General features: G+C 40.0%; 1 protein-coding gene and 2 non-coding genes across 3 annotated transcripts; 1 reads left to right on the top strand and 2 right to left on the bottom strand.

The window, feature by feature from the left end:
• Positions 1–2,916: 2,916 nt before the first annotated feature.
• On the top strand, positions 2,917–2,989 carry TRNAF-GAA (transfer RNA phenylalanine (anticodon GAA)). Its single transcript has one exon. It is a non-coding gene; the product is annotated as a tRNA-Phe (tRNA).
• Positions 2,990–3,326: 337 nt separating this feature from the next.
• Positions 3,327–3,398, bottom strand: TRNAW-CCA (transfer RNA tryptophan (anticodon CCA)). Its single transcript has one exon. It is a non-coding gene; the product is annotated as a tRNA-Trp (tRNA).
• Positions 3,399–8,156: 4,758 nt separating this feature from the next.
• Positions 8,157–11,925, bottom strand: LOC149826868 (SNF1-related protein kinase regulatory subunit beta-1-like). Its single transcript, XM_090020153.1, has 4 exons — positions 11,499–11,925; positions 9,607–9,782; positions 9,285–9,447; positions 8,157–8,599 (listed from the first exon to the last, which is right to left on the bottom strand). Exons 1-4 carry the CDS (start codon positions 11,715–11,717, stop codon positions 8,285–8,287), a joined length of 873 nt encoding a protein of 290 aa, XP_089876279.1. The 5' UTR covers positions 11,718–11,925; the 3' UTR covers positions 8,157–8,284.
• Positions 11,926–22,501: the final 10,576 nt, after the last annotated feature.

Genomic DNA, 22,501 nt, shown 5'->3' with positions numbered 1-22,501 from the left:
TGGATGGTTAATAGCAAACTACTTTATTGCTATATTATCGATGCTCGTGTAAAACTCTTATAGTGGAAAGAAAAATCCAACATCATCCCTTGGTATGCATAGCTAAGTAGGAGATGTTAGATTTGGATAAGATTCGAATCTAAGTGGGCATGTTAGTTTCAAATATGGTCACATGTGACAAGGTCAGAGGTGGGCCCACTCTCACTTTATGGCATAGGATGCCCACCAAATACAATTTTAAAAACTTTTTGGATTGCACCAAACATATCTCCAAGTCATTTTCCCTCTAAGCGAAAAAATTGTCATGCATTTCAAGATTGCTGGGAGGAGGAGTTATCCCAGCAACTGCCCTCTCTATAAGAGGACATTCATATCGATAACTCGAAAGATAGATGATATCCTAATCGAGTGTCGTAAAAAACCCCTAAAGTAGGTTGTATACCAAAACTCTCAGTTCACTTTTATCCACAATAAGAGGTTTCACCATTCTTTCATCTTGGCCTCTGAAGTTATTCACTCCTTACATTTTAGTGGTCAGCTCTATTTTTCTCTTAAATTAGATTTTCATAAAGCTTTTGATTCTGTGCAGTGGCCCTTTTTATTTCAAATGTAATCCAATTTTGGCATTGGTCATCATTTTTCTTGGTGGGTGGGGAAATTGGTCTCTAATGCTCATGTCATGATTAAGATTAATGACATTAGAGGTGGCCAGATCAAGTTGGGGCATGGATTACGACAAGGCTGCCCTCTCTCGCCTTTGTTGTTCAATGTCATTGCTGAGGGTCTCGTGGTGTTGCTTAAGCGTGTTGCGGAGAAGCGCCTGATAGATCCTTTAGATGTTTCAGATTTCTCGAACCATATTCTTATTTATGCTGATGATATGATTATTTTTGGGCAAGCAAACGTGCAACATATGCTTAGATTCAAACTTGTTCTCCAGTTCTTTCTCTCTATTTCTGGGCTTTCTCTAAATGATAGCAAATGCTCTCTTACTATGTTTAATGTTGAGTCTTCTATGCTTGCAGCGGGACAACGAATTTTTAATTGTGTGATCTATGAATTATCGATGACGTATTTGGGTCTTCCGTTACAAGTGAAGCACCTCTCCTCCGCAACTTGGGCTCTAACTATTCAAAAAGTGAAAAATAAGTTTTATTCATGGCAAACATCTTATCTTTCCATCGCTGGTCGTCTGACTTTAATCAGACATGTTCTTTTCTTTATCCCTGAATTTTTTATGTCAATGTTCGTGATGCTTGTGGGTGTGGAGAAGCAGACTTGTCATTTAATGGCGGATTTCCTTTGGTTTGGGTGTCAACTCGAGGGTAAGCGTCGTTTGATTGGTTGGCAAATGGTGGTGTTACCTAGGCGTATGGCAGGCTTAGGTGTTTTTGCGCCCAGACAGATGAGTATTGCTCTTGTGGCCAAGCAATGTTGGATGGCCCATCAACCAGGTTCTCCATGTGCTCGTTTGTTTCATGATAAATATGGTGCTCTTGATTTATCTCTTCTTCGTCATAGAACTCAGGGGTTGGCAATCTCGCACTTGCGAAGCATGTGGTTGAGAGCCTTATCGTTCTTCATAGATCAAATTGGGGATGCGAGAAATTACGATCAGTGGTTGCAATGGGTGATTGCATCAAATGGTGCGTTCCACACCCACAAAGTATATAGATCGTTGCTCCTCCTAGGGATCGATTGGTTCTTAGAGTGCGTGTTATGGGCTAAGGGCCCTTCCTCAAGATCTCGAGTCTTGGCTTAATTAATTTTGTATGATAGGGTCCAGACTCATAGTTATTTAAAGAAGTTAGGTTTTCATTTTGCTAGTTGATGTGTGCTTTGTTAAGCTGTTGAAGAAACTACCTTTCATTTATTCTGGTCCTGCCCAATCTTTGTGGTCCTATTTAATAGGACGTGAAGATCTCCGAACGTAATTGTCAAAGAGGAGTCTTCCGTGCTTGATATGCTCCTGAGCCCTGTTGAAATTAGATGATGCAAGCGGTGGAGGCTGATCTGAAAGACGTGATTGCTTACTACTTGGTGGTTTGTTTGGATTGTGCACAATGATGCTATTTTTCATCAAATTTTGATCGTCCTTAATAATCTTGTCCATAAAATCCGGGTTGATGTATATGTGATTCTACGTATGCATCTTAAAGACCTCTCCTTCGCTCTAATCAACGTTTACTCATCGGTGGTGCCTTCTAGTCCAGTGGATCCTGTTTGAGCTTGGCTTTGTTGTTTCTTTAGTTTTTTATTTTTCTATATTTTTATTTTTGTTTTCTATCTTGTTCAGTTTATGGGTTCAACATTTTGTTGTTCTTCATGAGTGGTAATGTTGATCTTCTTTAGGCTCTCTTATCTCTCTGCAATTGTGCACTTCATCCAACATACAGGTTCTATATATTCCTTAAATGTTAGATATAACAAGTTCAGATTTTTCTTGGTCTTCATTACTTATTCGTCTCCTGTTATTTTAGGAAGGTTAGTTTGTGATATTTATGGCCTTATTGTTTCAATCATATGATTTTCGACTTCTAAAGGGCAACATAGACTTGGCTTTTGATAGAAGACAAACCTAAGGGGGTTATGGCAAATAGTCCGGTGACTTTGGAGGACTTGAAACTTTTTTTTCTTTCTTTTGACAGAGAAAGCCGGGGTTAGGCTGACACTACCAGTCATACAACCATACAATTTGGGGTTCGAACTTGCAACGTCCCAACAAAAGGTGACGTGCACTAACCTCTCCTGGCAGACAAGCGGAGCCTCCTATTGGTACCTGAAACTTTGGTGCGTGATACATCCAGGCCAAGAGAACTCATAGGATTTGTGGAGGAAATAATAATAACGTTTATTGCTCTTATTATTGTTAACTATTATAGGCTAATATAATAAATTGCTTGCAAGATACTAATAGCGGGGATAGCTCAGTTGGGAGAGCGTCAGACTGAAGATCTGAAGGCCGCGTGTTCGATCCACGCTCACCGCATGCTTTTTAAATTATTATTTTTTTACAAGCGGAGCCCCCGTTGTTACCTGAAACTTTGGTGCGTGATACATCCAATTCCAGGCCAAGAGAACTCGTATGATTTGCGGAGGAAATAATAATAACGTTTATTGCTCTTATTGTTAATTATTATAGACTAATAAATTAGGTTGCTTTGTGATGATTTATAGCTGAGATAGCGCCGTTGGGAGATTGTCAGACTGAAGATCTAAACGTCGGTTTTCGATCCACGCTCATCGCATGTGTTTTTTAATATTTTTTTTGCGACGAAAATTTCAGAAAAAAAAAATTTACCGGATCAATTTTTGATCGGGGAACTTGAACCCGACGTGAATCGAACACGCAACCTTCTGATCTGGAGTCAGACGCGCTACCATTGCGCCACGGATCCGTTTGTATTCTTTATGCATAAGGTTTTTATTTCATAGTTTTCATTTTTTCCAATCTTGTCAAATGTATTGACTAATGAGTTGCGTCCAAAACCATAACCAGATCCACAGTCGTGGAAATCACAACGTCGGATTGGGTCGTGCACAAGCGACCGTAGATGGACATCTCTCTCTCTCTCTCTCTCTCTCTCTCTCTCTCTTGCCCTGGAGGATCATATTCATATAAGCAAGAAGCGTGCACTTCTTAACGCATGGACCATATGGCTGAAACAAGTGGGATAAACGGTTCTCCATACCAATCTAAGAAGAGGCAGACGTTCATGGGACCAAGCATAGGCTCACTGCATGTAACCAACCCGTATTACAACAAATATCTGCTTAGATCATTTTAGATACCAGTTGCATTTGACGCTGGTAAAAATGCACCAATCCACTCGTAACTCAGCTCGGTTTGGCTCAGCAATTGGCTTGCTCAGGCTCCAAAAAAGGCTTGTATCTAGGGCTTATTTTGTATCTATTATATATCAGTATCTATCCAGGGATTCATGATTCCCTTACAAACTAAAATATAAAATAATTTAAAAAATAAACAAGATATGGCAGGAGTTCGTATTGCTGCTACTAAGCAATAGTGGCATTTGTCAACCTGCCACTACAGCCAAAATAATGCTGACCCAACTTATTTTCTGCCCCGGCCCTGTGAGAAAGAGGCCGCTTTTCATATGAAAATGAGCCTCTTTCTCACGTTTTTTGCACGCACACATGAGTATGCTTATGAATATATGTTCGTAGTGAGTCCACTAAGACACATTCTCCAGCACATGATGGTAAGCTAGGGCTTGGAGGAAAACAAGCTGATCCTGAACACAGGCAAGCTTGGCTCGTCTTGTTTGCAAGCCCTCGATAGCACCACGCAAAGTATGCATTGTGGAAATTTGAGTTGGACAAGTTCACTGCTTATGACCCATTTCAAGATACGCATGTGGTATATAAGGTACCATATGATTTTCTTTTCAAGTTAACCAAGGAAAAACTGCCTTTCGCATTGAGTTAATTGGCTTAAAATCCTAAGTTCCTGTTGCAGCAAAGGATATGCACCCAGTATTGCCATATTTCTTAAAATCTATGATTTTTTTTGCGAGATTGTTGAGACGGATACAAAATGATATTTTCAATATATTGTCTGTTTTGAAAATATTGCATTTTCATCCTGGTATTATCTCATTATTAGTATAATATTTATATTTTTATGTTCTTAATACATTTTTTATGTATTTTTAAATTTAAATATAGCAATGTATTTCCAAGAAAAAATACTCTGCAAAATTTTTCTTTGTCGAGAAAATCTGAATAAAAAGATTCTCGGCTATGACAAAGCACTCTTATTGTCACAGGCTTATTTCTTCAACAGGCCAATGCGACACGATGGTCCTTCCTTACCGCCGCAAGCCTATCGGGTCGCTCGCTTGCCACTGCAGAAGCTTTAAGTATAGAGAGTGCAAGAGAGTGAAATAGAAGAGAGGAAGAAAAATTGCAATCACTTGTGGGTAATCACAACGAGGGTAAACAAAGAAAGCTCAACGCATTTGCATTCATTCACTATTTTTGCTCGCAGACACATTTCAGATCTACGGGCTAACCCTTTAAGATCAACGTGAACTAAGGTACAATACAAGTGACTCAACACTTACATCATGATTCAACCAAAGCAAAACAAACTTTATACACAACTGTACAAAGTAGGTCACAAGGGAATACTTATCGACCCTTTAATTTTTGTGGCCACTGACATGGGAAATCCATTTCCTTCCATGTCTATGTTTCATATCCATACCTGGCCCATTTTCAACCGTGTTTTCCCAAGAGAAAAACATTTTAAATGGTTTTCTTTTTTGAGGAAGAAAATTTTTAAAAATATATTTTTCAAATGATGCTTGTTTGAAAAATAGAACTTTTAAAGGTATGAATGTAAGCGCCAAAGGGTTTGGCATAGTGGGAAGGGGTCTTGGCTACTAGGTAGATGGTCAGAGTTCCATGCTCACATACTTCAGCTCCTTGTACCTATTTTGACTCTTGTATTGAGAATCACAATAGGAGTATTAGTAATTGTGGCAAAAAAAAAAATATCTACAGGAATACAACGACGAATTGGTCCCGAGTATGTCGATCTCTTGGGGATTCTTCGACCAAACTACTTTTCAAAGAAGATTTTCTTCCATCTAGAGAAGATATATAATGACTAGTTGTACCATAACCTTTGCTTATGCTAAATCAAGGTGACTCCACGGGACAGCAACCATAAGCACAACAGTTCTAGCCGGCGCAAGTAGGTCTCTGATCCGGGACATGGTTTCCATAGAATGCAGGCTTTTGCTATGACCATAGAATCAAGTTAAAAATAAACATTTGTGCACATATTAACCATAATTGCTTTTTGCTGCCGTTAAACAGGCATTACCACTTAATCAGATTTGTCCTAATCGTATTCAGATTATGATGAAAAAAGATAAAACCAAACCTGGATCCAACTAGCTTAAAACCCGGCATTTGCACTTAATCCGGTCGGGTTTTCATGAGATTTGGGTTTTAGTCAGATTTGGGTTCGGGTTTGAATGCAAAATTTAATACCAAACCTGAATCCTATTATTAAACAGTTTCAGATTTGACTACCAAGCCCGCTTAATGGACTCAGTTTCAGGTCAGGTATCGGGCGAACCATTTACATCCCTATCTATGGACTCCAAGCGCCAAAAACAGTTTCATGGCTGCTGCCTCTGCTGCTGGAAGCCAGGTTGGAGCCTCGCCTACCAGACCAATGTTGGTCGAACCCATTTAGCCGAAACTGACTAACCTCAGTGAAACCCATTCAGTATCACTGAGCCTGGTTAGACCATGGAGACAATCTATTTAGTACGTGTGCTTTGCATAAATAGGCTTATACCATGAAAAAATACCATTATTTTTATTGGTGGTATTTTCAAAGGCGGATATTATACTGACAAAACACCTCGTTCCAAATACCAAAAAAATACAATATTTTCAAAATATCATCTCTTTTGAAACTATGGTCTTTCTATCACAATAGTAAGGCGATATAAACACTTTCAAGGGTCGATTCCTACTAAATCGGGTATGTAGAGCACATCATGAGATTCCAACTCATTCTAGGCGCTATCTACTGTTGCAAATATTTATCCATACACGGGTTAATGTTTGCTACAGACAATTGTATCCACACTAACTTAGCAAACAGTAATTTTTTCCTTTTTTTTTCACATCTAACACCATAGATGTAATTGACATCTGTTTATTAGCAAAATTGATTATATTGTATATGACATGTTTTCCTAAAAAACTCACAATTTATGATAGTTTTCTCATGTTCAAAATCGCAAATAGCCAACGTTGAAATGATTTTTTACTCTTCACATTCACGAAACTGGTGAAGTTTGCATGATATATTGCTTTGCTCCTCGGGTAGTGCATACACCAACTTAAAATGAGGTCTGCACGTTTTTTGCGGACTTCACAAAGTTTGCATAAAATTATATGTGAACTTCCTTGAACAAAAATGAGGAACTCTGCATAAAATATGTGGGACTTCCTAAAGTCCGCATAAAATATATGAAGATTTTCTTATTTTGTCGAAGTTTAACAGAAAGTTGACATAATTTTATGCGAACTTTGTAAAGTCCACAAAAAAAAAACTGTGAACCTCATTTTAAGTGGGTGTATGCAGCACCCGAGGAGCGAAGCGATATATCACGCAAACTTCATCAGTTTCATGCATGCAAAAGAAAAGAGACATTTCAATGTTGGCTATTTGTAACTTTGAACATAAAGAAAATATCGTAAATTGTAGAGTTTTTAGGAGCACATCAAATTACCCTTACAGTCTGTTATTTTTCATTTTATTAGAGAGAACCGGCATTTGTTTCGCCGAAATCCAACTTGTATAAAGGTTTTCTAGTGAAAAAAAATCAACAGTTATGAATGCATCAATTTTTTGACTAATAAAGGCAAGTTTTTCATCAAAAAAAAATGATCTAAGGGTTTTTTTTTAGTTACAAAGAGAAACCCAAAGCCTAGTAGATCATATATCAAGAAGGAGCAAACTCGATGGCTATAAGACCCTTACCCCAAGGCTTATGCTGAGCATTGGCTTGTGCAGAGAGGTGTCATCCACAAGAATTGACCCTTAACCACCAGTATGATAGCCAAGGCCCATTCCCAATCCACCAACCCCCCTTAGAGCAATCTAAGGGTCAATTCCGAAGTTAGATTAAGTCAAAACAACTCAGCATGATATTCCAAGTCGATTGTAGGTGCAACCATTGTAGCAAATATATATATATACTGATTTATCAAAAATAGATTTTTGGATTTTTCCTTGCCAATATATATATTCCTGAGAATGAGATTTGTGACCATGGGCCTCACTGACAGCTGGGCAAACCAACTCAGATTGTCAGGCTTCAAGGGAGCCCAAAACTGAGTCTGGAACTGCCTGATTGCAAACATTACCCCTGAATCCCCGACTTTCCATAAATTTAAACCTGCATAACTAATAAATCTCAAAATTAAGCCGAGTCCCAATTATCAGACGCATGGAAGTATTAAAGCCCAAACTAAATGGAGAGATCAAAAAGTCTTTGACTTGGATCAACTTCCAACTTCTCAACTTCATTCTCTCCAATATTATATTATACATAAACAGCAAAGAAGCTAATATAAATCAAGACCAAGAAAAGAAGAATGAATGAGATAGAAAAGTCTGATCTATTTAACAGAAAGGCCTCTGCTGAACAAGAATGAGGACTGCAAAAAGAGGGGATGAGAGGAAAAGGTAAACTTAAAAGATGATCAGACTATGTACACTGTCAGTCTTTCACCTTCTTGGTGGCTTATACAGAACAACAGTGACATGCTTCTCCTGGAACCTGTGGGTCAGACTAAGCGCCAAAAGTGACTGAGAACCCCAACCTTTCTCGATGAAGAGATGGTTCAGGACGACGTGATGAGGTCTCACAGGTGACTCTGGAGTGTCCTGCATTCCAAGGACTGTGACGCGAACTTGAGGCGGTAACAGTGGTGGCTCCTTTGCAAAATCCTCCATAACTGGAAAAGGTTGGTTGTAGCTAGAATCTGGCGAAGGTGGAGCCTCAAACTCTGCCACACTTCCAACACAATCTGCAACATAGTCCTTCAGACAAAAACAAGACCTCAAATGTGAGTCAAGGCTCTCACTTTTATCCAACCAGAGAGAGAGAGAGAGAGAGAGAGAGAGAGAGAGAGAGAGAGAGAGAGAGAGAGTTGGCGCCTTTCATTCTTTTGGTCAGATTCATGCTAACAAGAATTGTAACACTGCTGTTTGTTTTACATTCAATAATAGTATCAAGTTGAGATTGAGAACCATTGGATGTTTCCATTTTCGATTGATCAGTGACAACCGTGGTGACACATATGATAGCTTTTCAGTGACAAGGTTGTAAAAGGGGAGAACACGTTTTGGAAATGCATCCACTGCACAAAGAAAATACTAGTCTGAATGTTCCACTAGAGAAATAAGGTGGGACCAATGCCAAGACGGGCATTTTCTGCTAGTTTCCAATGCACCGATGAACATATGGCATCTATAGTATCAAGTCTTTAGGAAAATATCTGATATCAAGAGGTTCCAACCATGCTCTTGATCGCATCTTCCCCCTAGATGCAGTGACAGACTGAAACACCTAAAGTACCAGGTTACCATACAAAGTTTCAAAACAAAAATTTTCCTGATAGAGTTGTAGTAATGCATGATTTTGTAAACTATTGTGTCCATCAGTTCACTTGAAGTCTAGAACTTCGATTTCAGATGTCAGACTACAAGAAAAACTAATTCATACCTGCACGTCAAGGATATTACTAACATGGCCCATCTCATCTGGTACCTTAGGAAGATCAGGAATGTATCTCCATTCACCATCTACAATAAATTTGTACTGGTAAATACCAGACGGAAGAACCAACAGAATGACATGATCCTTTCCCGATCTCATTAGCGTTTTCCTGCAACAATCCATACATAAATTAAATACAGTTGGTCTAACTTTTATGTTTGCAATCTAGCTACAGTTTGGATAAAATCTTGTAGCAGAAAAAAGAAAACGTAAATAAACTTAGAAAGCCAGCACCTTATCAATTGCAACCAGCTAAAGTACTACATACCTGGACGTCCAGTTGTCCCATGAACCTTCAACAGCAACATCATTTCCACCAAAGCTCCAGGTGATCAAAACTGGGATTCCTGGCTCTTGAGGAAGGTCTCCATAAGGGTCATTTGTCCAAGGCTGATCGGATGTTTGATGAAGTTCTGAAGGTCTAAGCAGCGGAGGTACAGGCTCCTGCAAAATTTATATGCTGTTCAATCAATCAAGCTAGTTTCATTTTTCATAGGCTCAAACTATTAAAAGGCATTGCAGGACAACTACATCACAAATATAAGGGAATGTGGAATCTTCATTGAAGGCAATCTTGTTTCTTCAATTTCTGATTCCACTAATTTCACAAGGTATAAAGTCAAGAACGATCAGACATGCAGGCTTTCCTTAGGCATTCTCAAATACGACATCCTTATGTCTGAACATTTTAGAAATCCTTAACTCTTTAGCTGTTTGGACATGGGCCCAAGCTCACCTGATTATCTTAGAACTTGTACGCCAACAAAATATTGCTCCATTCACAACCACCTAAAGTGTTCAGCAAGGTTGCAAATCATGAACCAAGCTAGAGAACCTGGTAACTATTCTTCAGTCAGATTGACTACAGTTGAAACAACAGGAATATCTAGCGAGAAAACAGATAAGCTGCGCTCAACAACAATGAAACAGACATTTGGAGAGACAGGAAGAACACTGAGCAACTTAGAAAGTACAGGAAGCCAATGCATAAATATAGTTACAACTTAGAACGAGTAACGAAATCAATCCAAACTTTGACCATTTTTTTTTTTATCTTTGGCTACAAACATTTCTACATGTCCAAGAAAGATTAAATTGATCATTCTTATGACGACAATGGTTTTTCCAAGAACATTTTTAGTCTGCAAAGCAGGTTGACACTAGATAGTTGTCCCTAAAAATTGGAACAATGTTAATGCAGCAAAACCAGTCTGCTATGAATTGTTCTTACAGCCAAGGCAATCAAACCATGGACTACATTGTCCCTCAAAATCAGAATAAAGTTAATGCAGCAAAACCAGTCTGGTATGAATTGTTCTTACAGCCTTGTTTTAGAGCCACTATATCTTTACTGAACAAGAAAAAAAATGGTGCAAAACAGCATCTTAAAAGGAAAATTTAACTTTATACAAGTCCCGAGCGTTTGAGCAAAGATCTCGCAGACTAGAACACCACATACAAGCCGATCAGTTGCATCAAAGGAACAAAACAATGCGAAATAAACGTTGACAAGTCAGAAACTCAATGAACAAGTGCATTCAACCTAATTTCAGGACAGAAAATAAAACACAGATGGTTTAACCAATCGTTTAGTCACGCAAGTTCTCATGGAAACAGAGGAGAAGCATATGGAAAGCGGGGAATACCTAATCACGGCAGAGCTGTTTCCCAATAGTACAAAATCACGACTAAACTTAGTATCAAACAATGACACCTTAATCTACCGCGAGATCTAAGAACAGAAACTGAAATAAGGTCATCATCAGAATCCTTTCTTAGATTCCGCAACTTTTAACTAAATACGGGCCAAAGAGATCCAATAGCATAAGAAGAAGACTTCATTCCACCAGAAACGGATTGCTGAACTATTTATTTTGCAAATAGACTTCACAGCTTCAGTCATTACAATCTAAAAACTACGCTTCAGATCCCAATTCTAACACCGAAACGCGGTACACGAGCGCGCGCGCGCACACACACACACACAGACTCGGACACCAAATTTACAGAAAAAGGAGCTTAAAAAATACTAGAATGAGCTGAAAAAGGAAACAGGACAACCAGAAAATTCCGGAGATTGCAGAAAAGGAAGAAAATAAAAAGAAAACAGTAAGAGGAAGGGAGGAAGACTTTGTCGTAGTAGCGTCAGATCCAGGTTACCAGGGGAGCGAAAGGGATCGGAGACCAGGATCTCCTGGGGCTCTGCGGCGGCGAATTCGCGAACGAGTCGAGGGACGCAGGCCGGGATATCCGGCAGGGTCCCGGAGAGATATCTGCCGGGAAACCGTCCGGGAGGTTCCCTCCGGCGCCGTCCTGCCTCACTCCGCGCTCCCGAGCGGCATTCTCGCCTCCTCCCTCGGCGACGTTCGCGTTTCCCATTCCTCTCTGCGCCTCGCCCCCACTTCTCGGATCCCTCTACGGGACGCCAGAGAGCATCGGATTCTCCACAAGAATGACGCGCCCCGCCGGAAAGGGGTAGTTTTGCAGAGAAGGAGGTAGAGAGAGAGAGAAGGAAGGAAATGGCGATGGGGAGAGGTGAGGGAAGAGGTTTTCTGAATTTCAGAGAGCGAGTCGCCGATAGAATCCAATTTTTTTAATAGAGGAAAAATTACATAAATATATATTGACAGGTTCTAAATAACGATTTTGTCTCTTGATATCCTTCATAACGATTTTACCCCTGATTGGATAGATAATGACATTTTTTGGGGGGCCCTCTTTATTTTGGGACCAGTTGACCAATGGAGCCGCATAGGGTGGCATCATGATTCATGAGGACGTGTGGGGCCCATACAGTTTTGAGGATGAGTTGAGGGCGTCCATGACACCGGCACGTAAGGTATTTAGGGATGCAAACGGATCGGATCAGGTATCTGACCCATCAGAATGTACTCAAATCAAACCTGCCCAAATAACTAGCTGCCAGATTCATGCCTCAAGAAAATGAATTGCCAAGCCCAGGTCAAGTAGGGGTGGGAAATGGGCTGGGCGGCTCTATGGGCCAGGCCAACCCGGATCACCATGGGCTGGGTTTGGGTCAAGGTTTTAAGATCGTGCCCGTTAGCTACCGGCCCAAAACCTGGCTCGTCATATACGTGGCTGGGTTCGGGTCAGCCTGCAGGCTACTGGACCAGCCTGCTATTTATTATTTTTTAATAATATAAAATTTAAAAACAATAATTCATTATATAATAACTTGGTAACTATTATTATTTGCCTAATTAATTGTATTAAAATTATGAAAAACTAGAAAGATAATTAGTTGGGTACATGAAAACTTGTTAATTATTTATTATTTACCTAATTACTTACACTAATTAGTTGGGTTTAGGCTGGGCCAGGATCAGTCGGGTCTGGCCCGCTTCATATTGGTGAATTAAGTCAATGGGGGTCAATAGGCCGGGTCGTGGGTTGTGCTTCAAACCCGACCCCGTTAAGAACCGGGCCATCTCTGTGCCAGTTCACACTTAGAGGGTGTTTGCTTGTCATAGAAAACTCAACTTTTGCGTGGAAACACATTGACGGACCTGCATTTTCGTGGGGCCCAACATGCTGAAACCTCATTTTCTGCGAAAAGTGTTCGCGTGTCGGGGGGGAGTACGATTATGTTTCCATGGCACCCAATTCCGTGACAAGCAAACACACTCTTAAAGATCGATGGGCCAAGCTCTAAACAGGCCTGGGCTGGGCTGGGCCGGGCCGATGCCCACTCCTAAATTAAGTCAAGCCATGTCGGGTGGGATATCCAATATAAATCATAGCCCAAACCTGACCCACGCATTACTCAGGTCGACCTGAATAATATTCCGATCAGCATTTGCTATGCCCATACCCTCGTGTTCTCGAGTTTGGTCCTCGGTCTGGGTACCAGATACAGTCACCCAACCTATTGACAGCCCTAGGTTGAAGCATGGTTGGTTTGAATCCAAATCCAAATCCAAATTCAGATCAAAGTCTGGATAACTTCATGTAGTGTGAAGTTGAATCCGGGTCTGAATTCTGTATGGTAAACTGGGTCTGAGGGAAGAAAAAGGAAGTTGAAAACAAGTATTTTACATGAAAAAAGTATAGAAAACCGATTTGATCTGAACCAGGGCATAAGTTCGATGGAAAATTGTGACTCAAATCAGAATCCAAATCCAGACAGACCAATTGGATGAATCATGAATCCGAGTCCCATGCATGTAATTCCACTTTCAAATTTTATTTTAAGATCCATATTCCATAATAAGGTGTTAGGTTTGAAACGGAGGAGAAACTAGACCCGAACCATTTTGCACTCCTAAGGATAGCCTACCGCCTAAAGTGCTTTTGACCTTATCTAGTATTCCCATTGACTTGGACTAGAGCCAAGCCTAGACTCAAGAATTGCGTTGATCGCGTGCCATGGTTTGAATCCTGAATTGAGACGTGCTTGGGTTGTGATGCAAATCAGGTTATATCACAGAGATTCTTCAACTACGACAGTGTGGTGTCCCTTTATATACTATTTTCATTAGACAATTACACAAAAAATGGTGTCTCGTGTCCTTTTACTCGTGTCCTTGTGACAGAGAAATCTAGATCAAGACAACCATATTTTTAGAATTAGAGCATCTTAGTTTCTTATAAATAAATATTAGAAGAGCTCTCAAACTTTTTTTATATAAATAAATATTAGAAGAGCTCTCAAACTTTTTTTATATAAATAAATATTAGAAGAGCTCTAGAGAAGATATCCATTGCTTTCCCTGCCTTCTTGTTACTTGTTTTTGAAGGTCAACAGGATTTAGTTTGAGCATAGATTAGATCAATAGTAAGTGATAAAACCCTGTCCTTTAGATGAGAGTTTCGTGAATATTATTTAGGTCAAACTAAGTCTTCACCTAGTCCTACCCCAAGTTGACTCGCAGACAGTTGGGCCTCAAGGCTGACTTCGAGTGGGTTGCCCAACCAAGTTCAAAGGTCAACAAAGACTGGGTTACCTGAAACTTCGCCAATTCCTATCATCCGAGTCAAGTCCAATGAGCCATCATTGACCGGCCGAGCAAGTTTCTTTGCTCGTCTTGTTCCAACTAGGGCCACATACTGTCGGGCCTCGAGTCCGACTCCAAGTCGGTCAGCCAAACTCAAGGTCAGCCAAGATTTGGTGAGCTGAACCTAAGCCCACTCCAAACATGGGAGGCCTGGGCAGTCAAGGGGGTGATCCCGTCATTTTACGTATTTGGGCCAAGTTAGGAATTTTCGACAAGAAAGTCAAGACTTTGGATAATTTGGATATTCGGAGTGCCCTCTTAATGACGTGGAAACACGTGTGCACAGGTGCGTGAAGATTAGGTGGAGCCCACGGTTTCTTGTTCCCTCGATGCCACGTACCGTACGAGGACTGAGCACGTTCATTAATTTAATAAGATACGAAATTACGGAAAAGCCCTTTAACATGGACAGCATCTTGGCTTGCCCTCGGGCCTACACGATGCGGATAGAGCTTGGGACGGTCAAATGACCAAAACATCCCCGATTGAATCATCTTCGGACAGCAAGCAAGCTGCAAACATGGATTTTCATATTCTATGATATGAGGTCCTCTTTGCCCACAAAGGAGTACACCCAGCTTCAACAAGGTTGCAAAGGATACCACCGCGGAGGTCGCCTGCATGGCCAGTGCGGTGGTTTTAAGGGTGCTGAGATGAAAGCACCGGATCAAAACCCCACTGAAACACGGGTGTGTCCAATCCATAGCTTTCAGAAGTGGCCCACATAAGGTTATGCCCTGGGCCGGGGTTTTTCTCATTTCGACAAAAGTTCATCATTATAAAAAAAAAAAAACTTGTTGCAAACATGCTCTATGTGAGTTTTAAACTTGTGAGTTGCCCCTACCAAATGAGTCGAGCACTTACGAGCTACCACCTACATTTGTTACTATACCATATCTTCTTTCATAGTCTTTTATTTAATAACCCAAATACATGAGATGTGTTTCAATTAGGGGTGGGCAAAGGGCGGGGCAGCCGATGAGCCAAGCTGATCCGGCTCACCATGGGTCGGGTTTAGGCCTGAACCCGTTAGGTATCAGGCCAAAGCCCTGTCTGTTGTATACGTGGGCCGGGCTTGGGTGATAGGCTTGAGTTATTTATTAACTTGGTAACTATTACTATTTACCTAATTAGTTAATTTAATTCTATGAAAACTACAAAGAAAATTAATTGAGTGCATGAGAAGTTCGAAACTTGTTAATTATTACGATTTACAAACAGATAGATTTGGGACGAGACAGGCTGGACCCAGCCCACTTTACATTGGCCCGTTCGGCCAATGGGTTGGACCATGGGCTTCTCTTCAAAACCAAGCCTGTTAAGAACCGGGCCGCACTTAAACCCAGCAGAACGAGCTCTAAATGGGCCAGGCCGAGGTCCCCCCTTGTTTCAATGCCTGCAGCCTAGCCCTACTGTTAATGACTCCGAGAATGCCTTCCTGCTTCAACCCATCTCCATCTCCAATAGAAAGGTTCATTGGGCACTGTTTCATGCTAACCCAAATAAGGCCTCGTGACCTGATGTTTTTCTGCTAGCTTTTACAAGCATTTTTGGGATGTTGTTGGGCATGACATTTTTTTTTTAATTTATACCCCGAAGAAATCGCACCCGCATGAAGACCTGGTCACGCTGACTCAGCCTGCCATACCTACAGTCGTCGTGCCGACAGCGTAAAACTCTGAGGCTAGGACCCTTGCCCCTGAGGCCTATGCTAGGCATTGGCTTGTACAGAGGGCGACGCTCATGAGAATCGTACCTTGACTACCTTTCTAGCAGCCCAGGCCCCCACCCCACTAAGCCAACCCGTCCTTGGGTCTAGTTGGGCATGACATTATACACAATTCAAGATTTTCTTATTAAAAGGCAAATTGGCTCATAAACTGAATTCCACAATTTTGATGCTTATTTCTAAAGTTCAAGTTCCTCTCACTTTTCAGGATTAGCTTTTCGTTTCTCTCTGTAATTTTCTTTACAATATTATTACTAAAGTATTTCTAGCCTTTTTTAGCTTACCGAGTTTTAATCAGCTACTCTCCTTGGTCTAAGATCAGGTGCAATATGACTGCACAAATATTTGTGCATTAATCACCTGATCACCCTCCATCTTGAGGAAAGGGCCTGCCACTTGTCAGTTGCTTAATGCACAAATATTTGTGCAATCATGGCACCCGATCCGGATTCACTTTTATGAGATTCAAGTAATTCACTTCCAGAAGCATGTGGTTAGGGATGTCAGTGGGGCGGGGCGGGGCGGGGGACAAGGTCTCCACCCCCGCCCTGCCTCAAGATTTTATCCTCCACCCCTGCCCCGCCTCCCTGGCGGGGATGGATTTTATCCTCCACCCCCGCCTTCATCCCCATTTCATGTCCTCCATCCCCGGTTCAAACGGGGATGAGGCGGGGTGGGGCAGGGATATTGCGGGGAAAAGTGGTCGGGGTGGGGATGAGGCGGGGATGGGGCGGGGCGGGGAAAAGTGCACGTCCATCCCCGCCTCCACCCCCGGACGGGGATGGATTTTAACCTTCGTCCCCGCCTCCATCCCCGTTTCATACCCTTCATCCCTGGTCCAAACATGGCACTCATAACTTATAAACATGACACTATCTTGGAAGTAGATTTGCAGCTATGTTGGGACACATTCTATTTATTGGATGTAAATCGCAATTCAATAAATAAAGAACTTGTTTAAATCAACCAAAAAAACTTAGATCATAAAATGATTTCTTTTTATTATCATTACACAAGTCCAACATTATGCAACCACCTACTTGAAAAATGCAGGTGAAAGCTTACTCAGATCAAAAAATGGATCGCAACCTTGATTAATGGCTCAAAAAAGCTTACTGGAACAACTCTTCTCACCCCGCTTGGATTGACATTCCAACAATACCCACAAATCACTATGTTGCGATGCCACAAATCGCTATTCAACGATAACCACAAATCGCCATTCAGTGATGTCATGAATCGACTTCCTACAGAAGCTACAAATCGCTATCTATCGATTTAAGTAAATCCAACTACGGACAGCAAGTTGTCACTGACAAAACACTATAAACTCTTACCAAATCTGACAATGTGGAAATCGGGTCATGCAAAGAGGCATGACAACTAAATTAATAGCCCACACGAGATTCATGTGTCCCATACCTATCTGTCGAATGCATCAGAGCCTGTCATAAAATAGAAAATATAAGACACTAAATTAAGTTTCACAAGAAATGCAAACCTCCTCCTAACATTGATTACATACCAAAAGACTTGTAAAACTGAAGCTATCATTGCCGGAAATCTGGTTGAAAGGAATGAAGGTTTCAACGTTTGGTGTTACTTCTATAGGGTATTACTGCATGTTGGACATTACACGAGTTAGATATTGACAAGCTTCACGTAATGAAAAGCAATATAATATCTTACATATCTGTTCATTCGAAGGGCTCTGTTGTTTTTTATTACAGGTTGGTTGTTTCTTATTCCTTTTCTTGCCAACCAATTCTAGTGCACCCTTTGCCCTCCGACGACTGCGATCAAAGGCAAGTTTTCTTTTCACACCCTTCGCTTCATAAATATGTCCATCATAATCAACAACGTTCACTACTGATTTGTTGAAGATAATGTTTACGCTTCGGCGCAACTTCTTAGGAGTGTCAAGCGAAACATGATTTTCACCTACGTTGTTCGATCTCATTATCTTCGACTGGTATTCATTCGCTGCAACAGACTTAAGGTGAATTAACTCCAAGTTTTCAAGTAACTCCATTGAAGCTTTTCTCACGCATACATAGCCTTCTTCACTTCTCGATGCCAAATCAGCATCATGCATAAATGACCTACACAGTTGTTGGTAACGGGAGGCTATGTGGCATTTCTCGTCAACACCAGATTTACTCACATTGTCCATAATAATGGTTTCAATCTTTGCACGTCTCTTTCATCTTCGCATTACGTAAGACTCAGGTATTTCTTGTATCTTCTCTTGATTGAGTACCTTTAATGCATGACAACATAAAATACCTTTGAATTTATACATTTTGCACGAACATTCAACTCTTCGGTTGTCAACATTATACGTGACATGTTCTTCTCGCCTTTCATGATGCTTTTCGCCCTGCCATAAAATATGGTATTTGTGCATACTCTCGGTTTGCACGAGTCCTTCTATTTTGCAATTCATGACATGTAACACATCTTTCTTGATCCATTCAAATACAGTTAGTGTATACAGAGCTGCAGGTTGCATCAATATTTTCATGCCAAAAGTTAGAGGTCGTGTATTGAAGCATTCCACGTCTTGTTCAAGCTCATTCTGTCTTAGACCGTCTACAAATAATTCATATTGTTCCATGAAATGAAACATTGTTAAACATGAATACAGGGTTTTCTTCAGTGTGACATGCATAGATTAAGCTCTTTGTGTGCTTATCATACCAGCACAAAAGTATTGTCTTCCATATGCCAATGGTCACTTCTCTTTTTCTGCATATAAATTTTGTAACCACAGACAATCTTCAAGGTCGTATGTCTGAATCATTTTCTCCCAATCAGACATAAAGGTGATCTCGTCTACGCTCTCAAGCACACACCTAGTAAACTTTTTGTCAAACCCTAACTTCTGATTAAATATGTGTCCTATGTTCTTTGCTGCATTTTGAAAGATATGCCACAAACATAGGCGATGATGTGCATCTGGCCACACATGAAGCACTGCAGCCGCAATTGCGTGATCACCATCTGTAAGTACAACTTCAGGTTGTTTCTCGTTCATTTCCTGTGTAAATACTATGAACAATCACTCAAAGCTTTCCTTGGTCTGGTCATACAAAAATGCCTCGCCTAATATATAACTCTGTGCGTGATGGTTCACTCCGACAAACTGTGCAAATGGCCATTGTTCAGTATTAATCTTTACTGTAGTATCAAATACAAGCACATCATTGAAGCATTCATAATCTACTTTTGACTTTGAATCTGCCCAAAACATATTCACAATATATCCATCTTCATCCACTTGCATTGCACTAAATAAACCATGTTCATTGCTTGATTTATTCTGTAAATAATCAACCAAAGAACATATTTCTTCGTTCTTCATGTTATTTGTCCTCTTCCTTCTCAAGTGGTTTCTTAGATCCAAAGGTGTGAATGACACATTATCACGACCACCATCTATGTGGGTAAACAAATTGTATGTCTTCCTTGGTGCAATGTCGGCGCTATCGGCTATTTCAGCCATTGCAACATACGCTACAGTTACTTTACGATGTGACCTTAGCATAAGAGACATAAATGATGCAGATAAATCATGATTATGATCACTGATTAAAGTACGAACTACTAATTTCTCATTCGGATGTCTTCTCAAAACCATTCTCGCTTGACATCCACATCTTGATTCTGGCATGCTCCTTGTTGGATTTCCCATTGATTTCTTTCAACCTTGCTTGGAACAAACATATGTCTTTCTAACCAAGACACTCTGTGCATTTTTTGACCAAGAAAACCTTCTAACACTGAAGCCAACTTTTAAGGCATAATCATTGTAAAATTTATATGCAGCTTTCTCATTATTAAACTGCAATCCTTCTACAAGAATAGAGTCAAGTGTAATTTCATATACATTCTCAGTTCCTACACTTTTATTATGTGTACTGACATCAAAATCTACCTCATTATTGAATTGCATTTCTTCTACTGGAACATTCAAGTCTAGTGTACTTCCATTTACATTCCCGCTGCCTACTCTTTTATTATGTGTACTGTTATGGTAATCTACCTTATTATTGAATTGCATTTCTTCTACTGGAACATTCAAGTCAAGAGTGGGTCTAATGCCTGTACCCTTCTTTTCATGTGGATCATTAGCGCAGATGTTCAATTCTTCAGTTGCGTCATTAGTATAGATGTTCAATTCTCAATATCTTTCAATTGATTGAGCTACATCATCTTTATTACAACCTTATGATAAGCTTAACAATGTTTTAAGCAATATATCAATTGGTGTTTGCAGCAAAATAGCAAACAAATCGATATTAACTAACAAAAATATATCTTACAAAAAATGGGCATATGTTACTAATACAGGGGTTTGAGATACAATGCATATAATGAGTGAATGTAGGATACCTGATGGGGTAGAGGCCCTTCCTAGCATTTGTAAACAAGCATTCTTGTCAACAGGTCCCAGCGTCTTACAAATATCGATAAGTTTCCAACCATCGTAAGAACAAGATCTACCTGCAATAAACAAACAATGCCTTAGTGGCACACAAGACGACATGCATTCTTCATCGATAGCATGATGAGATGGAAAGCTACTCACGGTGCCTTAATGGCACTGGTTGGAATGTTTGTGCATCATTGCTTTCTTCCATAATGCCTAACAACAACGAAAAAGAAAAGAAGAAAGTGGAATGTTTTGTAAGCAATATATCAATTTGCGTTAGCAAGCGCGCACGTTTACTATGATTTAATCAGGATCCATATAACAACGAATACCGATAAGGTTAAGCAAGTCAAAGCAATGATTTAATGAATGACAGTATCAAAGCAAGTGTGGTTTGATATTTGCTTATACTTAGCATCGAGTTGTCACTTACCATGCCAATAAAAGATACATTTCGTACATGTGTGTTGACGATAACACTCTCATTATATCTATGAGGATGTAAAGCGAGTTCAATAGAAATCGCTGACAGAGCAGCGATATGAATATGAAAATCCCCCCCCCCCCCCCGCATGTGTGTAACGATGTGTTTATGCACGCACACATTTTCAAAGTTTGTGTACAAATATCTTAGAAATACATATTACAAAACATATAATATCTTACAAAGCGATATGCATATCGAATAATATATTGAAAATCGATATGGCAGTTCAGCATAATAACTTACAACTCGACAATACAAAACCATAATATCTAAAAGGTCGATAAATATATCGCACAATAAATTACAAATCGATACGGAAGAAATTGAGCAAAATAGCAAACAAATCGATATTAACTAACAAAGATATATCTCACAAAAACGGGAGTATGTTACTATTACAGCGGTTTGAGATACAATGCATATAATGAGTGAATGTAGGATACCTGATGGGCTAGAGGCCCTTCCTAGCATGTGTAAACAAACATTCTTGTCAATAGGTCCCAGCGTCTTACAAATATCAATAAGTTTCCAACCATCGTAAGAACAAAATCTACCTGCAATAACCAAACAATGCCTTAATGGCACACAAGATGACATGCCTTCTTCATCGATAGCATGATGAGATGGAAAGCTACTCACGGCGCCTTAATGGCACTGGTTGGAATGTTTGTGCATCATTGCTTTCTTCCATAATGCCTAACAACAACGAAAAAGAAAAGAAGAAAGTGGAATGTTTTGTAAGCAATATATCAATTTGCGTTAGCAAGCGCGCACGTTTACTATGATTTAATCAGGATCCATATAACAACGAATACCGATAAGGTTAAGCAAGTCAAAGCAATGATTTAATGAATGACAGTATCAAAGCAAGTGTGGTTTGATATTTGCTTATACTTAGCATCGAGTTGTCACTTACCATGCCAATAAAAGATACATTTCGTACATGTGTGTTGACGATAACACTCTCATTATATCTATGAGGATGTAAAGCGAGTTCAATAGAAATCGCTGACAGAGCAGCGGTATGAATATGAAAATCCCCCCCCCCCCCCCCCGCATGTGTGTAACGATATGTTTATGCACGCACACATTTTCAAAGTTTGTGTACAAATATCTTAGAAATACATATTACAAAACATATAATATCTTACAAAGCGATATGCATATCGAATAATATATTGAAAATCGATATGGCAGTTCAGCATAATAACTTACAACTCGACAATACAAAACCATAATATCTAAAAGGTCGATAAATATATCGCACAATAAATTACAAATCGATACGGAAGAAATTGAGCAAAATAGCAAACAAATCGATATTAACTAACAAAGATATATCTCACAAAAACGGGAGTATGTTACTATTACAGCGGTTTGAGATACAATGCATATAATGAGTGAATGTAGGATACCTGATGGGCTAGAGGCCCTTCCTAGCATGTGTAAACAAACATTCTTGTTAATAGGTCCCAGCGTCTTACAAATATCGATAAG

Source organism: Nuphar pumila, chromosome 10 (assembly GCF_984573655.1).
Source record: "Nuphar pumila chromosome 10, dmNupPumi1.hap1.1, whole genome shotgun sequence".
Lineage (NCBI taxonomy): Eukaryota > Viridiplantae > Streptophyta > Magnoliopsida > Nymphaeales > Nymphaeaceae > Nuphar > Nuphar pumila.
The sequence above is the reverse complement of the archived record's forward strand: the minus strand, read 5'-3'. Positions and strand labels throughout refer to the sequence as shown.